A 19,150-nucleotide genomic window follows, 5' to 3' on the forward strand; every position below is an offset into this window, starting at 1 on the left:
TAAATCTAGCGTTTATTTGTTGCATTCATTCAACCTCAAGCAAGGATTAATAATATATTCTTTTCTTTCGTTTTCAACCACGAAGGTTATATCGCGACGGGGAAAGGGGGGAGATGGGATAGAACCACTTGTCAATTGTTTCTTGTTCACAAAAGCACTAATCAAAAATTTGCTCCAGGGGCTTGCAACGTAGTACAATGTAATCACCTTACTGGGAGAATGCAAGTTTCCAGTACAAAGGACTTAACATTTCTTACATACTGCTTGACTAAAATCTTTACAAAAATTGACTATATTCTATACAAGAAACACTTAACAAGGGTAAAAAGAGAAACAGAATCCGTTAGTCGCCTCTTACGACATGCTGGGGAGCATCGGGTAAATTCTTCCCCCTAACCCGCGGGGGGTATTAATAATATTAATAATATATAATTTTATTCATTTAATTCAAGTTTAATCATTTTATTCAGACTGGGAAACAAGGCAGGAACATATCCCCATTACAGAGTGTCTGCAGTGGCATTTTTCAGTGCAGAACATTTTTTCTGATCCCCGTATACGCCAGTATTCTGACTGCTCACACAGAGTGAGGAGCAGAACTTAGCACCAGGACTCACATTCATAACTGTAGCATGCTTGTAATTGTATAATTATTATCATAGCTATTTTTGGCTTGGGATAACAGCATAGTCATATCTGCTACAATATAGCATGCTGCACTAAAATTGTAACTGTTGGCAGCTCTGGCCAAAAAAAAGGGCATAATGACTCCCTGAGAAATCAGTGGATCATTAAGCAGTATTTATAAGGGTCTATTGAACGTCAGCAATGTTCACTATGCATACATTTCTGTGTAATGTGTCCATATGCCATGGTGTCATTTTTATGTGATTGTTACTGTTTGGTGATGCTGCTCTCTGTAAATGTATCTCTCTTTCAGTCTTTGTAAAGTCTATCGTATTGTGTGTAAAACAAAAGTCCTTGTTTTTTCTCTCCTTTCATTTTCTAAACCACTTCATGTACAGTATTGCCACAATACAAAGCTACTTGGAACTCAAGTCTTTGCAGCATTGGTACTTAATATCTCTGTCCTCAGCTCACAATAAAACCAGGGATGTCGTTAGGCGTCGGACATCGGACATATAACGATGAAAATCCCCAAATGTCCGATTCACATTGCCGCATGTCGGTCAGATGTCCTATCGTGTTAGCCTGAGCGTGGTCATTGTCCGATATGTACTCCATTCCTTCGGACAGCGCGATATTCGTTAATTTTCATTTCAAGATCTATACAAATCTTCTAAAAGACCGAACGCTCTCGTGTTCAGCTGACACTGAAGTTGTCAGTGCCGCGTGCGGATCTTTTCTTTTGTCGGGAATTCCCGAACCGTTTGCGGTATGCGCCGTTTGGGTATAACCGTCTCGGTGCAGCGCACTGATCTAAAAATAGTGGATTCTTTTTAGATCAGTGCATGCTACAGGAGTACGGGAGACAACTCCAACTGACTAAATTTGTAGTCTGCTTTTGTTTTTGATACGAGACGAAGCACTGAATTATGCCGCTGAAAAGAAACTAAAGCCTGCAAAAGATCAGCATTAGATCAAACCGATTATTTTGTTTTCAACTTTTATCCAAATCATGCAGTATTTAATCAAAGTACGAGCTCTGAAGTTGTTCATGTTGGTTTCTTTTTTGTGGTTTCTTTGAAACTAAACAAACACAACATTATACGCACACTGTGTTGATGTATTTACTATATTATGTGTGTGTTCTACAGCGCGCGCGCGTGGGTGTGTGTGTGTGTGTGTGGGCGCATGACTTTGGAACAATTCCATGGAATGTGTTATAAGCTGTTTGGCGCAAATTGATAATGTCCTATTACACTTTCTGAAAGCGGTCAAATGTCCTATTGATGCTGAAGAACTCAGGACATTTGTCCTATAGGTATGAATTTGTAGCAACATCCCTGTAAAACACGTTTAATTTAAATGTACTGTCACACTAGCTGAGTCTGTGGTTGCAACCGCAGCAAGTGTTACCAGGACTCTTTCAAAATCAAAGTCACAAACACAAACAACCCTACTCATACTCTTCTTCAACTTGCAAGCTAAGCTTGAAGCAACAAAAGCTAGGATGGGCTACACTAGTGTCATATCACTGCAGCCTTTGTGTGAGTCACAAAGAAATTATAGCTTCCATTAAAAGCTCTGACATTTTACTTGTTTGCCATCCAACACCTCTAGCAATGGCAGAGAGAGAGAGAGAGAGAGAGAGAGAGAGAGAGAGAGAGAGAGAGAGAGAGAGAGAGAGAGAGAGAGAGAGAGAGAGAGAGAGAGAGAGAGAGAGAGAGAGAGAGAGAGAGAGAAAGAGAGAGAGAGGGAGGAAAGAACTAACTCTCAACAGACTGAACTAATACTGACTCAAGAGGGGAAAAGAGAGTTGGGAGTGGAAGGTTAACAAAACTCAGGGTATCACTTTATGCTTTTGAAAAGTTTTATTTTTGATCGCTTTCAATAAATTTTCTTCATTTATTAAAAAAAGACAGAAAAAAACAAACATACTGATGGAGATCAAAGTAAACGCCTACTCAGCTACGTTTCTTTTCTCAGTATTAAGGAATGCCCTTCCACTACAATAACAATTAGGTCAACGTATTTATGAATGTTTTGCTTTGTCTACTTGATTTAAACATCAATCAATCAATCAATAGGAAGCTTATATAGCGCGTATTCCGTGGGTACAGTTCTAAGCGCTTGTCGAAGAGTTGTCAACACAGGACTAACAAAGAAACTAACATCTACAGACGGACACGAACCCTATCACACACTAGCAAACCCTGATAAACATACAACAAACAACTGTTTAAAGGTACTGAACTTGTCAAATCTAAGTGCACAGAGCCCCTCAGGGGCTTTTAACCTCAGGCAGCTATCCGTTAGAAGAACTACGAAGTTTCATTGACTTGCACCCAAAGAGTCAAGAACTGCGATTTTTTTAACGAATTAATTTCGTACTCGGCTGGTCTTGACCTATATTTGGATCTAAATTTAGATCAGGTAGATCACCACATCATGCACAAAAAGACACGTCACTAGCAAACTATGTCAGACGTGATCATGAGTTTGTGTAAAACAAAATCGAGGCCGGAATCACTCAGTTGAATCGAACTCCGACCAAACACCACGTAATAACTAGGTTAATTTATGCAGTGTTGAAATGTTTGTAATGTAACTGTTTTGTGAGAGTGACATTTTTCTTCGCGTTGCTTAGCACATTGCATATCGACTGTTTTTGTTTTTCTTCTTTTTACATTTAGTCAAGTTTTGACTAAATGTTTTAACATAGAGGGGGAAATCGAGACGAGGGTCGTGGTGTATGTGTGTGTGTGTGTGTGTAGAGCGATTCAGAGTAAACTACTGGACCGATCTTCATGAAACTTTACATGAGAATTCCTGGCAATGATATCCCCAGACTTTTTTTTCATTTTATCAACAAATGTCTTTGATGACGTCATATCCGTCTTTTTGTAAAAGTTGAGGCGGCACTGTCACACGCTCATTTTTAAATGAAATTGACTGAAATTTTGGCCAAGCAATCTTCGACGAAGGCCGGACTTTGGTATTGCATTTCAGCTTGGAGTCTAAAATATTAATTGATGAGTTTGGTCATTAAAAATCAGAAAATTGTAATTAAATTTCTTTTTTTATAAAACGATCCAAAAACAATTTCAACTTATTCTTCGTCATTTTCTGATTATCATCGTAGTAGCTATAGAGACCATATTTTTTATGCTGCACTTTATTATAAATGGGTCAAAAAGAGGGGTTGGGGCGGACTCACACAATACGCACACAAAAAGACTGAAACACACACACACACACACACACACTGTGTGAATGGTGCTATACTGAATGAAAGAGTGTGACATGAAGTTCTTGTACATCATTGTAAAGAGTGTGAATGACGTTTTAGTTTAGATGTCAAGCGCTTAGAGCAAGCCTTTTTAACGAAAGTTTTTGATTTAGCGCTATATAAATGTTCTTATTATTATTATTATTATTATAATGATACTGAGTTCTGGCACAGGAAGACACGAAAGTGAACGAAACAGTGATTTCCCCTTTTTCTCTAGGTCCAGTAATCAGAGATACTACTGTTTATCTAAACAGTTCCAGACACTTGCTGGATAGAGGGTGTGAGTGTCAGTTGCACAGATCTGGAGGCCATTAATCAAATCTTCGTACAAGAAAAATTCCTCCTGATCTTCGCCTTTAAGAATGTTTAAGTTATTACTACAGTATTACAGTGTAAGGATTTTTCTCTTGTTGAACATTACTATTACCTGTAAGTTTTTACTAGCTTAAAAAATGTCATTCATTCACAAACTTTCTCCTTCTCTGCCCCCCCCCCCCCTCCCCCATTCCAACACACAAATAGTGCAGCACAGATTAGGGGGAGAGCTGGGGTTCTTAAATGATTACCATTCTATGGTACAAAAAGCTGAACTAATTCCAACAAAATGAGACAGGTTGCATGCTTATTTATCTGGAAAAAACCTTAAACATCAAACAAAGAATATATTATATGTCTGCTGATGTTCTCAGTGATTCTCCGTTAATTTTGTTCTCGCGCTTCTTCATTCCTGATGTGATGGGCGTGAAATTCTCACAAGCTAATTTTCAACAATGATGTCTTTATCAAGTTTGTCCAGCAGTAAATTCCGTATGTATGTACTTCCTTTATGCAAGCTGCCTATCACACATAACATTAACAGAGGCACAAGGAAATTCAAATTATACATGACCTCTCCTTTACTGGCTTTAGCAATACCATCCAAAACTACTTAGAGAAAAATACCTGTTTATTTTTTCCCCATCAAACTCAAAGCATATAATAATATTTAAAAAAATTATATATCAATATATTTCTACTTTTAGATTTAAAAAGACCTCCCTAACACATGTTACTCACTGAATAAGTAGCAAACTGCTTTAGTGCTTAATTTATTGTTTACTTGACTCATAGAAAATGTACAATTAAACTGCAAAGCATTTCTGGAATTCTTGACTGGGAATTTCTTTATAAGAAATTTGAAATTAAATTAAAACGTTATTAATATTAGAAAAACAATATTGCAATACAAAATAAAAGACAAAATACTTTTCCAGTTACTATCATCTGCAGAAAAACAGGAATTTTGAGGGATAGGTCAGGCATTTCCTTATTTGGATCAGCACCAACCAATCAAAAAGCTGCAGTTATTCATGAGTGTCTAAAAATAACCAATCCTCTTGCCTGACTTCAGGTGTTTCATTCGAAACTCAAAAACGCAAAAAAAGTTCGCAACAAGAATAAGAACAAATAAAAGCAATGCTTTCTATAATCAAGAAGCACTCAATGATTAAGCAACACATTACGGCAAAGTGTTACAGATTTCTTAAAGTACAGTAATTTGCTCCAGATAAAAACTAGGTCAACTTGTCGTCGAGTTACTCACCCCTGGTTCAGATCGTTTTCTGTGTTGTCCAGCCATACACGAACGTGAAATGCATTTCCTTCTCTAACCTGCGAAAATATGTCATCCATGGTGCTCAAGTGCGAGTCTCTGCGATTAATAAATCAAACTGTAGACTACTGTCCACAATAGTGGAAACACAAACAGGTGCTATCACAGACACTGGACCGCTTTCATCTTTCCAAAACAAGCAGGCACATAAACTGAACACCTCTGCGAAGATCTGCCTCGTGTCATCTCATTTTCCAAAGCGATGTACAAACCAGCTATATTAAAAACACAAAGATGGGTTCTCAAGACGATCACACAATGGACAGGATAATAGTTTTGTCGAAAGCTGTAAAAATTAATGCGGAATGCCGATGATTTTCACTCCCCCGATGCCGAGGTCAGCCAAAGCTTCCACTTCCTAAATTTTGGGAGCGAGGAAGGGGGCACCTAGAGACCATTTAAGAATAGTATTTTGTTTCACTTAATTATGATAGTATTTGAACTCGATACATCTGAATTGTCGGCAAAAATGTATTTCATCTGTATTTTGTGTTTCTACTTTAAACACGTGTTATCATTATCTTATTCTTAAATTAAAAGTTCGTAATCAGGCTAGCATACATTTTAACTTATTTACTGAAGAGTTCTCTGGCAGACGAATGTTTGGAGGCAAAAATGGCTTCGTTATTCGGCGGCTGTATTCTTTGAATCTATCCAGTGCTCAGTGTTTTTCGCAAATTTACAAAGTAACTCCTCGAAATGTCAAAAACTTGCCATGGCTAATTTTGACGAGAGAAGTGGAGTTGTGCCTTGCAAAACAGAATGGGGAGCGTGGTGGCAGACACTGGAAGAAGTATACATAGAGGCGAACACAGGCAGTGACATATCGGCTAAAGTTGTCAAATGTGATATAAGACCCAGACACTTGAAGATTGTTGTTTATGGAGAAGTGTTGGTCGATGTAAGTTCTGTTGCTCGCTGCAGTTGTTGTTACTCTCCTTGTATTGAAGGGCGAGGACTAATTATGAAAGCCGATTATGAAAAAGCAAACACTGTGTCACACTGGAGAACGAAAACAATTCTCTCAAAATACCTCACTATTGTTGACATTTATCTGGTTAATAGAACATAATTTCAGCACACACACACGCACGCACACACACGCACACACACACACACACACACACACACACACACACACACACACACAGAGCCACACATACACACAGATACCTTTTTGAATGAGCATGTTGCAATAGCAGCCAGGTAAAATAGACAAGGAAAACAAGTTGTCAACACCAGTTTACTTATTTTGCCTGTCAAATTTATCTGCAGATGTGAATTGTGAATTGTTCTCTATTTTTTAACCAGGGGGATTTATGTGAAGCAGTGCAGCCTGATGATTCCACTTGGACAATAGGTAGGTGTTGAACATACTTGTCGCATGGTTTTTTGTGTGTGTGTGTTTTTTTTTTTTTTTTTTTTTTTTGGGGGGGGGGTGAGGAAAGGGAAGGAAAGGGCAGATGTATTTAATTTTGGACAAACAGTACATGTATACAGATTTGCCATACAGATTACAGCTTGACAGGACTGCATGCAATACGATCTTACAGAAATATAGAGATGCCACAAAAATCCAGAAAGAAGGGCTTATAGGAAAAGAAGGAACAAGGCAGGTTCATATGCGTGTGCGCACACACACACGCACACACACACACACACACCATAGGCCAAAATTTGTAAGCTACCATTCATAGTTTTGTATTTTGTGGTTAATTATTGTTGATCCTATGATACTACCTATGGCACTGAAGAACACAAACACAGGGCTCTCTCTCCCTCCCTAACTATTTCTACATCTCTCTCCTCTCCTTTGTTTGTCTTTTGTTGCCTCTCCTTTGTTTGTCTTTTGTTGATGTAAATACTTATGACATTTATTGTTTTGCATTTTCCAGAGGACAAGCGTGTGTTGCGGGTGTGTCTCAGTAAGGCTCTAGCCACAGCTGACCACTGCTGGAAGTCACTGCTCACTGACCGCTACCATGTGGACCCTTACACCCTTGACGAGATGCAGAAAAAGCTCACCCTTCAGAGGTTTCAAATGGAGGTAATGCTATCAAAAACGTTGTGGAAGGGGAGAGGTAAAGAGATAATTGTTCGCGCTTCAATATGATATTAAATTACATATATTCTTACCCCAATTCTCATAGTTGCATTGACTTCAATCTCACATGCTAGATGTCGAAAAAACTACTCAAATTACCTGCCCTTGCAAGGGTGGTAAGCAAGCTAAAAACAGACGCCATAGTCGTTGCTTTGCCCTGTCCCACCTGGTTACCCATAACCCACCGCGCACCACTTGAGCGCCGGCATCCGGAATAATCATTCTCGACTTTCGACGACACACGTCAGACGTGCGGACTTCGTCTGCTCACTTGGCTTTCCCTAGCCCTTGTCTTTGTGACTTTATGGGCTTGGGGGGGCCTTTACCTGTTCGCCTTTATTTTGGTGAGACCTGCCCTTTTTATTGAATTGAATTGTTGTTTGTTAGCTGCTTGTTTACAGCCGCTTCAGAAATTTACTTTTCTGGTGGACTATGATTTCACCCATTTTCAAGATGGCCGATAGCAAGCAGTAACTTAGGGCTAGGCAGGAAGTGAATAAGGCTGTTAGCCCTTTTTAGAAACCTCTGTGCGGGTCGTCGACCCTTCGAGTAGTACTGCTTTTGTAGTAGCTGTTCGTGCGGATAAGGTTTCATTTTTCTTCCCAGCCCTCCTCTCAAGGAGAACCAGTCAGTGTCTTCCACTTTCGGGGGTTTTAAGGATGAAATATGTGTATTTCTCAGCTGTTTCAGGCATGATCGGCCCGCCCATTGTGGCGGCGTACTCCTTGGCAGCTTCGCATCGTGGTCTGGTGCAAATGGCCAGTTCGGTTCAGCCCTTTTTTGCCTCTGGTGGCTCTGGGTTGTTCGCGAGCACCCTCTCCTTTCGGGAGGGGGGGCCTGCTCCCTACCTGCCTCTGACCACTCTGATTACCTCCGGTATATCTCAGTGTGTTGGAGGATGGGGGGGGGGGGGGGGTGTGTGTTCCTGCTTCGCACCGTGGTCTGGTGCAAATGGCCAGTTCGGTTCAACCCTTTCTGCCTCTGGTAGTACTGGGTTGTTCACGAGCACTCTCTCCGTTGGCTAGCTGCCATACAGTACAGTGCTACCATTTTGTTTCTTTTTCTTTCATGCACATGCATGTTTATATTTGAAAGCCCTCAGGATTTCGCTGTAAACTTGATATCTTTATGGTGCACATGCACGCCCATGGGAGTGATTGGACACCAAGGAGAGTCTGCAAAAAGTTGTTTCTGGGAAATAAATCCCTCGCCGAACCCGGGATTCAAACCCACACCGATAAGGACAAAATGGTTTTGAAGCCAGCACTCTACAGACAGATTTATCTCTTACCCAGGGAGCAAGTGCGAGAGCATAAAAAGCAGAAAATGAGACCCACAAGGAAACAGATGTTCCAAAAGTCGACAAAGTAAGCTTTGACACAATTTTGAAATTGTGTTTTCTATTTCGTTTGAGTGTGTCATGGATTTTTTGGATTTTTTTTTTTACAGAATCCTGGTTTTGACTTCAGTGGAGCCACAGTGACAGGAAACTACCAAGAGGGCGGACCACAGTTTAAACATTAATAAACACTCACACAACACATACATTTTAATATCACTATGAATGTGCTCGAAAGATTGAAAAAAAAGTATAACCGATCAACACTGGTTTTTCCTTGGATTTTGCAATTTTTTAAATAATACATGTATTTTGTTTGACTGATATTCGGTTTTTTTCTGTTCATGGCGAGAGGGAAAGAAATTAGAGGGAGAGGTAAACGGGGGCTGAATTTGCAGACTTGCTTAGCTGCTTAATTGATGTGCTTTTTTCTGCATTTCAATGGCTTTTGCATTCAAGTGATTTTTTGTGTGTGACTGCAATAGAATGACGAGTTCGGGTTGGGTTTGTTGGTGTTGTTGTTTTTTTTGGGTTTTTTTTTGGGGGGGGGGGGGGGGGGGGGGGGGTGTAGGACATTTTTATCTTAGAAAGCACCATTTTCATTGATATGTTGAGATTGACAATTCAACAGTTTTCTAAGCAAGGCTTTATTTAACTCAATGCAAGTTCAATTCATAATTGACTTTAATATGAAAGTTCATGAGTACCTCATCCTGGCTTCATCAGTTTTTCCGTCATCTTCATTTGTCAAAAATGTCTATTTGTATGCTTTGATTGGCAGCCGTATACCCCCCGCGGGTTAGGGGGAAGAAATTACCCGATGCTCCCCAGCATGTCGTAAGAGGCGACTAACGGATTCTGTTTCTCCTTTTACCCTTGTTAAGTGTTTCTTGTATAGAATATAGTCAATGTTTGTAAAGATTTTAGTCAAGCAGTATGTAAGAAATGTTAAGTCCTTTGTACTGGAAACTTGCATTCTCCCAGTAAGGTCATATATTGTACTACGTTGCAAGCCCCTGGAGCAATTTTTTTATTAGTGCTTTTGTGAACAAGAAACAATTAACAAGTGGCTCTATCCCATCCCACCCCCCCTCCCCCCCCCCTTTCCCCGTCGCGATATAACCTTGAACGGTTGAAAACGACGTTAAATACCAAATAAAGAAAAGAAAGAATGGCAGCCGTATATTGTAGTTTTGTTTTTTGTTCTGCTTCCACTAAATAAACAAACAGAATATTTTTATGGCATGATATTTGTATTTTTATTAGCAGAGAGGGTGCGAGCTCCCCCCGCGGGTTAGGGGGAAGAATTTACCCGATGCTCCCCAGCATGTCGTAAGAGGCGACTAACGGATTCTGTTTCTCCTTTTACCCTTGTTAAGTGTTACTTGTATAGAATATAGTCAATGTTTGTAAAGATTTTAGTCAAGCAGTATGTAAGAAATGTTAAGTCCTTTGTACTGGAAACTTGCATTCTCCCAGTGTCACGTTTCAATATATCACTTAAGGTGATTATGAACCGGTTAATTACTACTAATTAACTAACCACACCACGATCCACTCTCGCAGTCATACAATTAAATAGAGTCAACAAAAGTATAAGTTTCAGACGCCTGTTTATGTATAAACTCTCCACCTCCCTCGAGCCTTCACTCAAAATATGTTCCTTTTACGTTCTCAACACGTAAAAAACCAGTGTTCACTGACAAAATGCCAGTAGTATATAGAAAATTATAGTAACACGCTGAACCCGTGTAAATATAGTTAAATGCGAATGTTCTGTTCGAAAAGCTCTAGTTCGTGCAGGGGTCACACCCCACGTTGTCACTACTCCAATGAAATCACAGATACGAAAAGACAACGGTGGTCAACGGGGTGCGTACGACATGGTGCACTTAGCTTTATCTCTGCTGCTGCTGCTTAGCCGGTATGCTGGTTAGCCGGTCCGCTGGTTAGCCGGTTCGCTGGTTAGCCGGTCCGCTGGTTAGCCGGTCTCCTGGTTAGCCGGTCTCCTGGTTAGCGTAGCTTCAACAGTTCCCGCCAGAGTCAGCCGTGCAGATGTTACAGGAACGTAACGAAGCGAGGCGAACGAAGGCTGCAAACAGAAAGCATCGGTGCACTAAACATGTCAGCTACCCCTCACCCACCACCTTAAAACATGTCATCTTTAAATATCTCATCGAGCACGTGGGCCTGCACAAAACGGACTTTTTACAACAACAAAACAGTCATTTTCCGTCCTTCTCTCCCTATCTGCAAAAACCATATACAGATTAGTATTTTAGCGTCACAGAGAGTAAATTATGCGCTAACCTGGAAAGAACAACAGAGAGTATTTCATTCCACAACACAGACTCATCAACAGCGTTAAATAATGATTTATTACCTCAAAAGCCTATGATTGTACTCTCAATGGAAGCAAAATCCGCTTCCTCCCTGGAACAGCCTCTGTTCGTCAACAGTGACCGAAAACCTCCAGAACCCCTTGTCGAATCCTTATGCGAAAGCCATCGCCGACGAAGGAATGTTGACGACTTGTCCTCAGCAAAGTACTGGCAGTGAGACAGGAAAAACTAGTGGAAGCTCCCCTAGAGTGCCGAATACAATATTCGGTGAAAAACCATCATACTCTAGAAACTGTGTATTAGATCCTTCCCCTTCTGCCGCTGGGTGTCAAGTGCCCCGTGCTTGTGTCTCTCTCAGACAACCTAGCCAATAACACGTGACTGACCTTGTCACAAAACCAGTCCAGCTATACACAATTCTGCCTCCCCAAGCAGAAAAAAGACACGAGAAACTCAATCCCTGAAAATCCCGTGTGCGCTGTCAGCGAAAAACCGTCAGCCCTATGACAGCAGAAACCTCCACTGTAAAACTCGTGCGCAGCAAACCCTCCGTGTTCATTGAGCACTGTCAGCAAACTCTGCTGTAGCCCAATATCACGTACAGGCGCTTTCTATCATAATCGACCAAGAACAGGCACTCCACTGAGTGACACTTTCTTGGTCTCTGTCACCCGATCGTGACACACCTCCCCTCTTCAAGACGAAACCTCGGTTTCGCTCACAGTCATGTTCTCCTCTACAGCCCGAGAGAGAAAGTCAGCTCCAACATTGTTGGCGCCCGGGATGACGCGTACCGTGAATTGGTACGGTTGGAGAATCAACGCCCAGCGCATAAGTCTGGCGTTTGCCAACCTTGCAACCTGAAGATATTGCAGAGGTTGATGGTCTGTTCCCAGACAGAAAGGTCGTCCTCAAGAACGAGCAACCCCTCGTTTCACCCCTGATGACTGCAACCTTCTCTGTCTTCTTGTCTTTGTTCTTCTGGTCTTTGTTCTTCTCCCCGTAGGCTGTCCTCTCTATGTAGGCGCGCAGCAGGTTGGCGTGGTACAGGCGTGCTTTCCCGTTCATGACGATCCTGTAGTCGTTCTGGCCCACTTTCGCTGTCACCTCAAAAGGTCCTTGCCACTGCAGTTGTAGCTTGTTGTGTTTGACAGGTAGAAGTAGCAACACCCGTTCTCCAATCTTGAAGCTGCGCGGCCGTGCCTTGCGGTCAAATCCTCGCGCGTAACGCTGTGCTGCTCTCCCCAGGTTCTCTTGAGCCAGTTTGCAGGTCTCTTCAATCCTGTTCCTGAGTTCTACGATGTAGGTCGCTGTCGTCTGCACCTCCTCGTCAGCTTCTTCGTCTGTCCAAGCCTGACGCAGGATAGCCATGGGACCGCGTACCTGTCTGCCGTACAACAACTCAAATGGGGAAAAGCCCAAGCTCTCCTGAGGAACCTCGCGGTATGCAAAAAGCAATGCTGGGATGTACCTGTCCCACGTGCGTGGTTTCTCCTGAGCTAGTTTCCTCAGCATGGTCTTCAAGGTGCCATTGAACCTCTCCACCAGTCCGTTGCACTGAGCATGGTAAGGAGTGGTGAAGTGCTGCTCCAGTGATAGCAGTCGTGCTGCCTCCGCCATCACTCCTCCCGTGAACTGCGTGCCTCTGTCGGTGAGTACCTCTGATGGAATTCCCAGCCGGGACCACATAGTAACCAGAGCCTCAGCTACTCGCGTGGCTTCAATCGATTTCAGAGGGATCGCCTCTGGGTATCGAGTAGCGTAGTCCACCATGGTCAAAATGTATCTGTTTCCGTCCTCAGACGCAGGCAAGATGGGCCCGATGATGTCCACTGCCACCCGACGAAAGGGTTCGTCGATGAGCGGCATCTTCTCTAAGGGGACCTTCCTCACCCTTCCTTTGGCAACCACCTTCTGGCACTTATCGCAGGACGCACAGAAACGTCGGACATCCGTGCAGATGCCTGGCCAGTAAAAGTGGCGCCAGACACGATCCGTGGTCTTCTTGGTACCAAGATGACCTCCCAGAATCGAGTCGTGTGCCGTTGCCATGACACCCTCGCGAAACTCGCGAGGCACGACAACCTGTTTGAATGTACCTTCTTGGTTGCTGAACTCCCGGTAGAGCAACTTCTTGTCCCTGAGGAACTTTGACCTCCCATGCTTCCCGCTCAGCTTCACCTTCCCCGACTTCGCGTGCTCCCGAGGAGTCGCTAATGTCGGATCAGATGCCTGAGCCTTCGCGAGAAGCGCGGGGGTCACGTTCCCCAGGGCAGCTCGTGCAGCAGGTAGGGGTTTGAGAGGTTTGTCCTCTCGCTCCGCCTGTGCCCGCGTGAGCACTGAAATGACGTCGGGAGACCGATAAACGGGAACCTCCCTGGTGACGCCGTCCACAAACTGAACCCGGTTTCCAATGAGCAGGTCGCATGGAGGATCGTCCATGACGACGGCCACAATGGTCCCCGTGAACAACGGTGTTACGACCTTGATCACTGCCGTGTTCAAGTCGTAAGCGTGAGATGCCTCGGCCATTCTCACCCTGATGCTGTCTCCTGTGTAGGCCATAGCTGGAACTAGACTCGCCCGAACCACTATCATGTCTGCCCCTGTGTCCCGCAGACCTTCGCCCTTCACTCCGTTAACGTAGACGTTGCAGTGGGGCTGGAAATGTTTCCTGGAGCACGGAACGCAGAGTTGTGGAATTGTGCATGAGCTCGTGACGTCCCTTAACTCCTCACTGCCAACAAAGTGTACGCCCTTCTGGTCAGCCTGTCTCCTGTGGCAGTCCTTCTTCACGTGGCCCCGCTTGTTGCAGTAATAACACTGGATGTCAGTTCTGGAACTTGATCCTTTGTGTCCCTGATCGTCCTTCCCGTCCTTGGGTCCTGAAGAACCTGAATTTCCCGATTTTCCCGGCCGTGAGCCTGAAGATTTGCCAGAGATCGCCTGGGCGTCCTCGTGTACTCTGATCCAGTCGGCTGCTTCCTGAGTAGTCTTAGGCTGGTGTTCCTGCACAAAGGTCACCACCTCAGGTCGCAGGCTGGACATCAGTTGTTCCATGACTATGAGGTCGGCAAGGTCGTCGACGGTCCAGTTCTTCTCGGCCATCTCCACCCAGCGCCGCAGGTAGAGATTAAGGCGTGCCACAAACTGATGGCTCAGCTCGCCGCTCAGTCTCTTGCTGTTACGCAGACGTCGTCTGTAGGCTTCCGCAGTCAGGTTGAAGCGCTGGAGTAACGCCTTCTTTAGTGCCTGATAGTCTCTCGCCTCGTCGTCATCCAAAGCGTTGTAGAGCTGCAATGCGCGTCCTTTTAAGCAGGTGCTAAGGCGGCTAGCCCACGTGGCCTCTTCCCACTTCTGGTCAGATGCAATGCGCTCAAACCGGCGTAAAAAGTCGTCGAGCTCGTCCTTGTCATCGTCGAACGTCGGCAGTCTCGTACGGTCGGCAACAAACGTCGGCGCGCTAGCCTGAGTAAGCGTACCCTTCTCGGCCTGTAGCCTAGCTAGCTCTAGCTGGTGATCGCGATCCGCCTGTTCCTTCCGGTCAAGTCTGTCACGTTCGTCTTTCTTTTCCTGTCTGTCAAGTTCGGCCTGTCGTTCGGCCTGTCGTTCCTGTCTCTCAAGCTCGTCTTTCTTATCCTGTCGGTCACGTTCGGCCTGTCGTTCGGCCTGTCGTTCCCTTTCTTGTCTGTCTCGTTCATCTTTCTCTTTCTTTTCTTGTCTGTCTCGTTCATCTTTCTCTTTCCGTTCTTGTCTGTCACGTTCGTCTTTCTTTTCCTGTCTGTCACGTTCGTCTTTCTCTTTCTTGTCCTGTCTGTCCCGTTCGGCCTGTCGTTCTTGTCTGTCAAGCTCTTCTTTTCTCGTCTGTCGCTCTATGTCTTCTTTACGTTCTAACTCCTTGCGCTTAAGCAAACTACGCGCTCTAACGCGTGCGTCTCGCTCTGTCTGTTCCTCGCTACCAGGAGTCTCAAAAGTTAATCTCTTCGTAGGAGATCCCCCTGTAGCCATGGTTAGTTTAGCAAAGCTTTATCACAAAAGTAAGTCTAACGCAGCTATAGCTAGAACACGCGGTGATGAAAGCGATGGATACAAAAATCCCGCAACCAGAAAATGCAGAAGAAAAATCCAAACGGTGTAGAACAAATCGCGTAGCCTACTTTATGGCTGCTTTTTGCGGTGAAACAAAGTGTTTCCCACAGCCGTGGCCTACTTTATCGGCTGCTTTTTGCGGTGAAACAGAGTGTCTCCCACAGCCTTGGTTAGGACAGAAGTCCTCGGACCCTTCCCCCCCAAAATTCCAACAAAGTCAAAATATGGAGAAAAATCCAAGTAAAACAAGACGGTAGAAATGTAACCTGTTACAGAATGCGAAACAACAATGTAGAGAAAACTGAGTAAAACGAATAACAAATCCGCTAACCCCGCTCAGCTCTCTGCAACGGAAAACTCTGAACGTACAACAACAAAGATTCACAAACAAAGGAAAGGGAAGTAATCACAGTTAGCGCATACAATAACTCACAAATTACAATTTACATTTCCTGCAAGATGTGAATCGCTTAAGGTGTGGTATATGATCAAAACTATACAAAAAAGGGTAGCACCAAGCAGAAAATAAGTCGAGCACTGACGAGATTATCTGCTCTTAGTTATCCTTAATTGGTGGGTCTTTATCAGTTGGAAATTAACTGAGTAAATCCCGGCTTGGCCCCCATGTGTCACGTTCGATATATCACTTAAGGTGATTATGAACCGGTTAATTACTACTAATTAACTAACCACACCACGATCCACTCTCGCAGTCATACAATTAAATAGAGTCAACAAAAGTATAAGTTTCAGACGCCTGTTTATGTATAAACTCTCCACCTCCCTCGAGCCTTCACTCAAAATATGTTCCTTTTACGTTCTCAACACGTAAAAAACCAGTGTTCACTGACAAAATGCCAGTAGTATATAGAAAATTATAGTAACACGCTGAACCCGTGTAAATATAGTTAAATGCGAATGTTCTGTTCGAAAAGCTCTAGTTCGTGCAGGGGTCACACCCCACGTTGTCACTACTCCAATGAAATCACAGATACGAAAAGACAACGGTGGTCAACGGGGTGCGTACGACATGGTGCACTTAGCTTTATCTCTGCTGCTGCTGCTTAGCCGGTATGCTGGTTAGCCGGTTCGCTGGTTAGCCGGTTCGCTGGTTAGCCGGTTCGCTGGTTAGCCGGTCCGCTGGTTAGCCGGTCTCCTGGTTAGCCGGTCTCCTGGTTAGCGTAGCTTCAACAGTTCCCGCCAGAGTCAGCCGTGCAGATGTTACAGGAACGTAACGAAGCGAGGCGAACGAAGGCTGCAAACAGAAAGCATCGGTGCACTAAACATGTCAGCTACCCCTCACCCACCACCTTAAAACATGTCATCTTTAAATATCTCATCGAGCACGTGGGCCTGCACAAAACGGACTTTTTACAACAACAAAACAGTCATTTTCCGTCCTTCTCTCCCTATCTGCAAAAACCATATACAGATTAGTATTTTAGCGTCACAGAGAGTAAATTATGCGCTAACCTGGAAAGAACAACAGAGAGTATTTCATTCCACAACACAGACTCATCAACAGCGTTAAATAATGATTTATTACCTCAAAAGCCTATGATTGTACTCTCAATGGAAGCAAAATCCGCTTCCTCCCTGGAACAGCCTCTGTTCGTCAACAGTGACCGAAAACCTCCAGAACCCCTTGTCGAATCCTTATGCGAAAGCCATCGCCGACGAAGGAATGTTGACGACTTGTCCTCAGCAAAGTACTGGCAGTGAGACAGGAAAAACTAGTGGAAGCTCCCCTAGAGTGCCGAATACAATATTCGGTGAAAAACCATCATACTCTAGAAACTGTGTATTAGATCCTTCCCCTTCTGCCGCTGGGTGTCAAGTGCCCCGTGCTTGTGTCTCTCTCAGACAACCTAGCCAATAACACGTGACTGACCTTGTCACAAAACCAGTCCAGCTATACACAATTCTGCCTCCCCAAGCAGAAAAAAGACACGAGAAACTCAATCCCTGAAAATCCCGTGCGCGCTGTCAGCGAAAAACCGTCAGCCCTATGACAGCAGAAACCTCCACTGTAAAACTCGTGCGCAGCAAACCCTCCGTGTTCATTGAGCACTGTCAGCAAACTCTGCTGTAGCCCAATATCACGTACAGGCGCTTTCTATCATAATCGACCAAGAACAGGCACTCCACTGAGTGACACTTTCTTGGTCTCTGTCACCCGATCGTGACAGTAATATATTGTACTACATTGCAAGCCCCTGGAGCAAATTTTTGATTTGTGCTTTTGTGAACAAGAAACAATGGACAAATGGCTCTATACCATCTCCCCCCTTTCCCTGTCGCGATATAACCTTCGTGGTTGAAAACGACGTTAAACACCAAATAAAGAAAGAAGGAAAAGAAAGTCAAGCAGTATGTAAGAAATGTTGGGTCCTTTGTGCTGGAAACTTGCATTCTCCCAGTAAGGTCATATGTTGTACTACGTTGCAAGCCCCTGGAGCAATTTTTTTATTAGTGCTTTTGTGAACAAGAAACAATTAACAAGTGGCTCTATCCCATCCCTCCCCCCCCCCCCCCTTTTCCCCGTCGCGATATAACCCTGAACGGTTGAAAACGACGTTAAACACCAAATAAAGAAAGAAAGAAGGGGTGCGAGCAAGAAAGAGACAATGTGTCTCTGTATGCCCCTTTCAAGGGATGCGAGTGTGTGCACTACTACAGGCCATGAAAAGGGCATGGGTTTATGTTTGAAGCAGGAATTCGGCAATTTAACAAGGGTGTATGTGCCAGAAAAAATTAATATACAATGCACAGTCTGAAGGTCTGAAGCAAAGAATAGTCAACCTATGGTTCTTGACACTACAATTTATTAGAATGAGTTTTAGTAAACCCTTTGACTTCTGGAGAATTTTAACAATGAGAAAGATTGGAAGAAAACCACAGCATGCCCAAAAAACATACACACAAAAACACGCCACACAAACCCAACACAACCTGAGAAAAACGGTCTAAAGGGGAGGCAACCAGCTCGTAGCAAGCAAAACAGCAAATTACGGCAGTTGTCTCCCTTGGTCAGTGACGTACCAATATCTCTCGATCCGCTTTCCACCTTCGGTTCATTGAATTACAATACGTCGTGTTTCTTCTGAAATGCAATTCATAAAGCATATCCTTTTGTTTTAATACAATTTAATACCGTTTTTGCTTTGTATGTAGTCCTTGTTTGTTATTTAGCCATACCGTTTAGATTAACGGGTCCCTCTTAAAGGCTGCCATAATGATTCGTAGCGTTCATTAATTAATTCATATTGTTTACATGTGCCAATAATGTTATAAAACTGTACCTAAAGAGATATAATAACGATTGGCTGTAGCTTTCAAACACAGAAAAAAATTATTTCAGTATTGCAAAGTGGTGTTGATAGTGTCGAATGTAAACAGAACAGTCTCAAAGTGAAAGTGGATGTTTTCCGGAAATTGCGCAGGCGGAAATATACGTTCTTTCACAGCACAAAATAATTCGCAAGAATAAGGCCACAGGCGACGCCATCTTTGGTTTACGAAACGTCACGAAGTGACGTCAACGGTCTAAAAATAGCCCAAGTCCTGGAGAACTGTTGCTAAACAATGCAATAAAGAATTAATTATTTCTCGTAATTGGTAAGGACTTCAAACCTAAAACTTTGCAGGAAGCTTAATTTATACATCCCCGCAACGATGGGAAAAGCCCTGGAAGTAATTAAACTAATTA

General features: G+C 43.5%; 2 protein-coding genes across 4 annotated transcripts in view; one reads left to right on the top strand and one right to left on the bottom strand.

Moving 5' to 3' along the window:
• LOC138969039 (scaffold protein ILK-like) overlaps positions 1-5,930 on the bottom strand; it is a 28,256-nt gene extending 22,326 nt beyond the window's left edge. For both annotated transcript variants that reach the window (XM_070341731.1, XM_070341730.1), the window contains exon 1: positions 5,499-5,930. In XM_070341731.1, the coding sequence (XP_070197832.1) occupies positions 5,499-5,587 (89 nt within the window). In that variant the 5' untranslated portion in view covers positions 5,588-5,930. The remainder of the gene's footprint in view (positions 1-5,498) is intronic.
• A 229-nt stretch (positions 5,931-6,159) lies between these two features.
• LOC138969041 (nudC domain-containing protein 2-like) overlaps positions 6,160-19,150 on the top strand; it is a 29,919-nt gene continuing 16,928 nt past the window's right edge. The window contains exons 1-4 of one of the 2 annotated variants that reach the window (XM_070341733.1): positions 6,160-6,468; positions 6,879-6,927; positions 7,463-7,614; positions 9,121-9,563. In XM_070341733.1, the coding sequence (XP_070197834.1) occupies positions 6,283-6,468; positions 6,879-6,927; positions 7,463-7,614; positions 9,121-9,195 (462 nt within the window). In that variant the 5' untranslated portion in view covers positions 6,160-6,282 and the 3' untranslated portion in view covers positions 9,196-9,563. Of the gene's footprint in view, positions 6,469-6,878; positions 6,928-7,462; positions 7,615-9,120; positions 9,564-19,150 lie in introns of those variants that run through there. The other variant, XR_011456355.1, reaches the window with a different exon arrangement.

Source organism: Littorina saxatilis, linkage group LG6 (assembly GCF_037325665.1).
Source record: "Littorina saxatilis isolate snail1 linkage group LG6, US_GU_Lsax_2.0, whole genome shotgun sequence".
NCBI classification, from domain to species: domain Eukaryota; kingdom Metazoa; phylum Mollusca; class Gastropoda; order Littorinimorpha; family Littorinidae; genus Littorina; species Littorina saxatilis.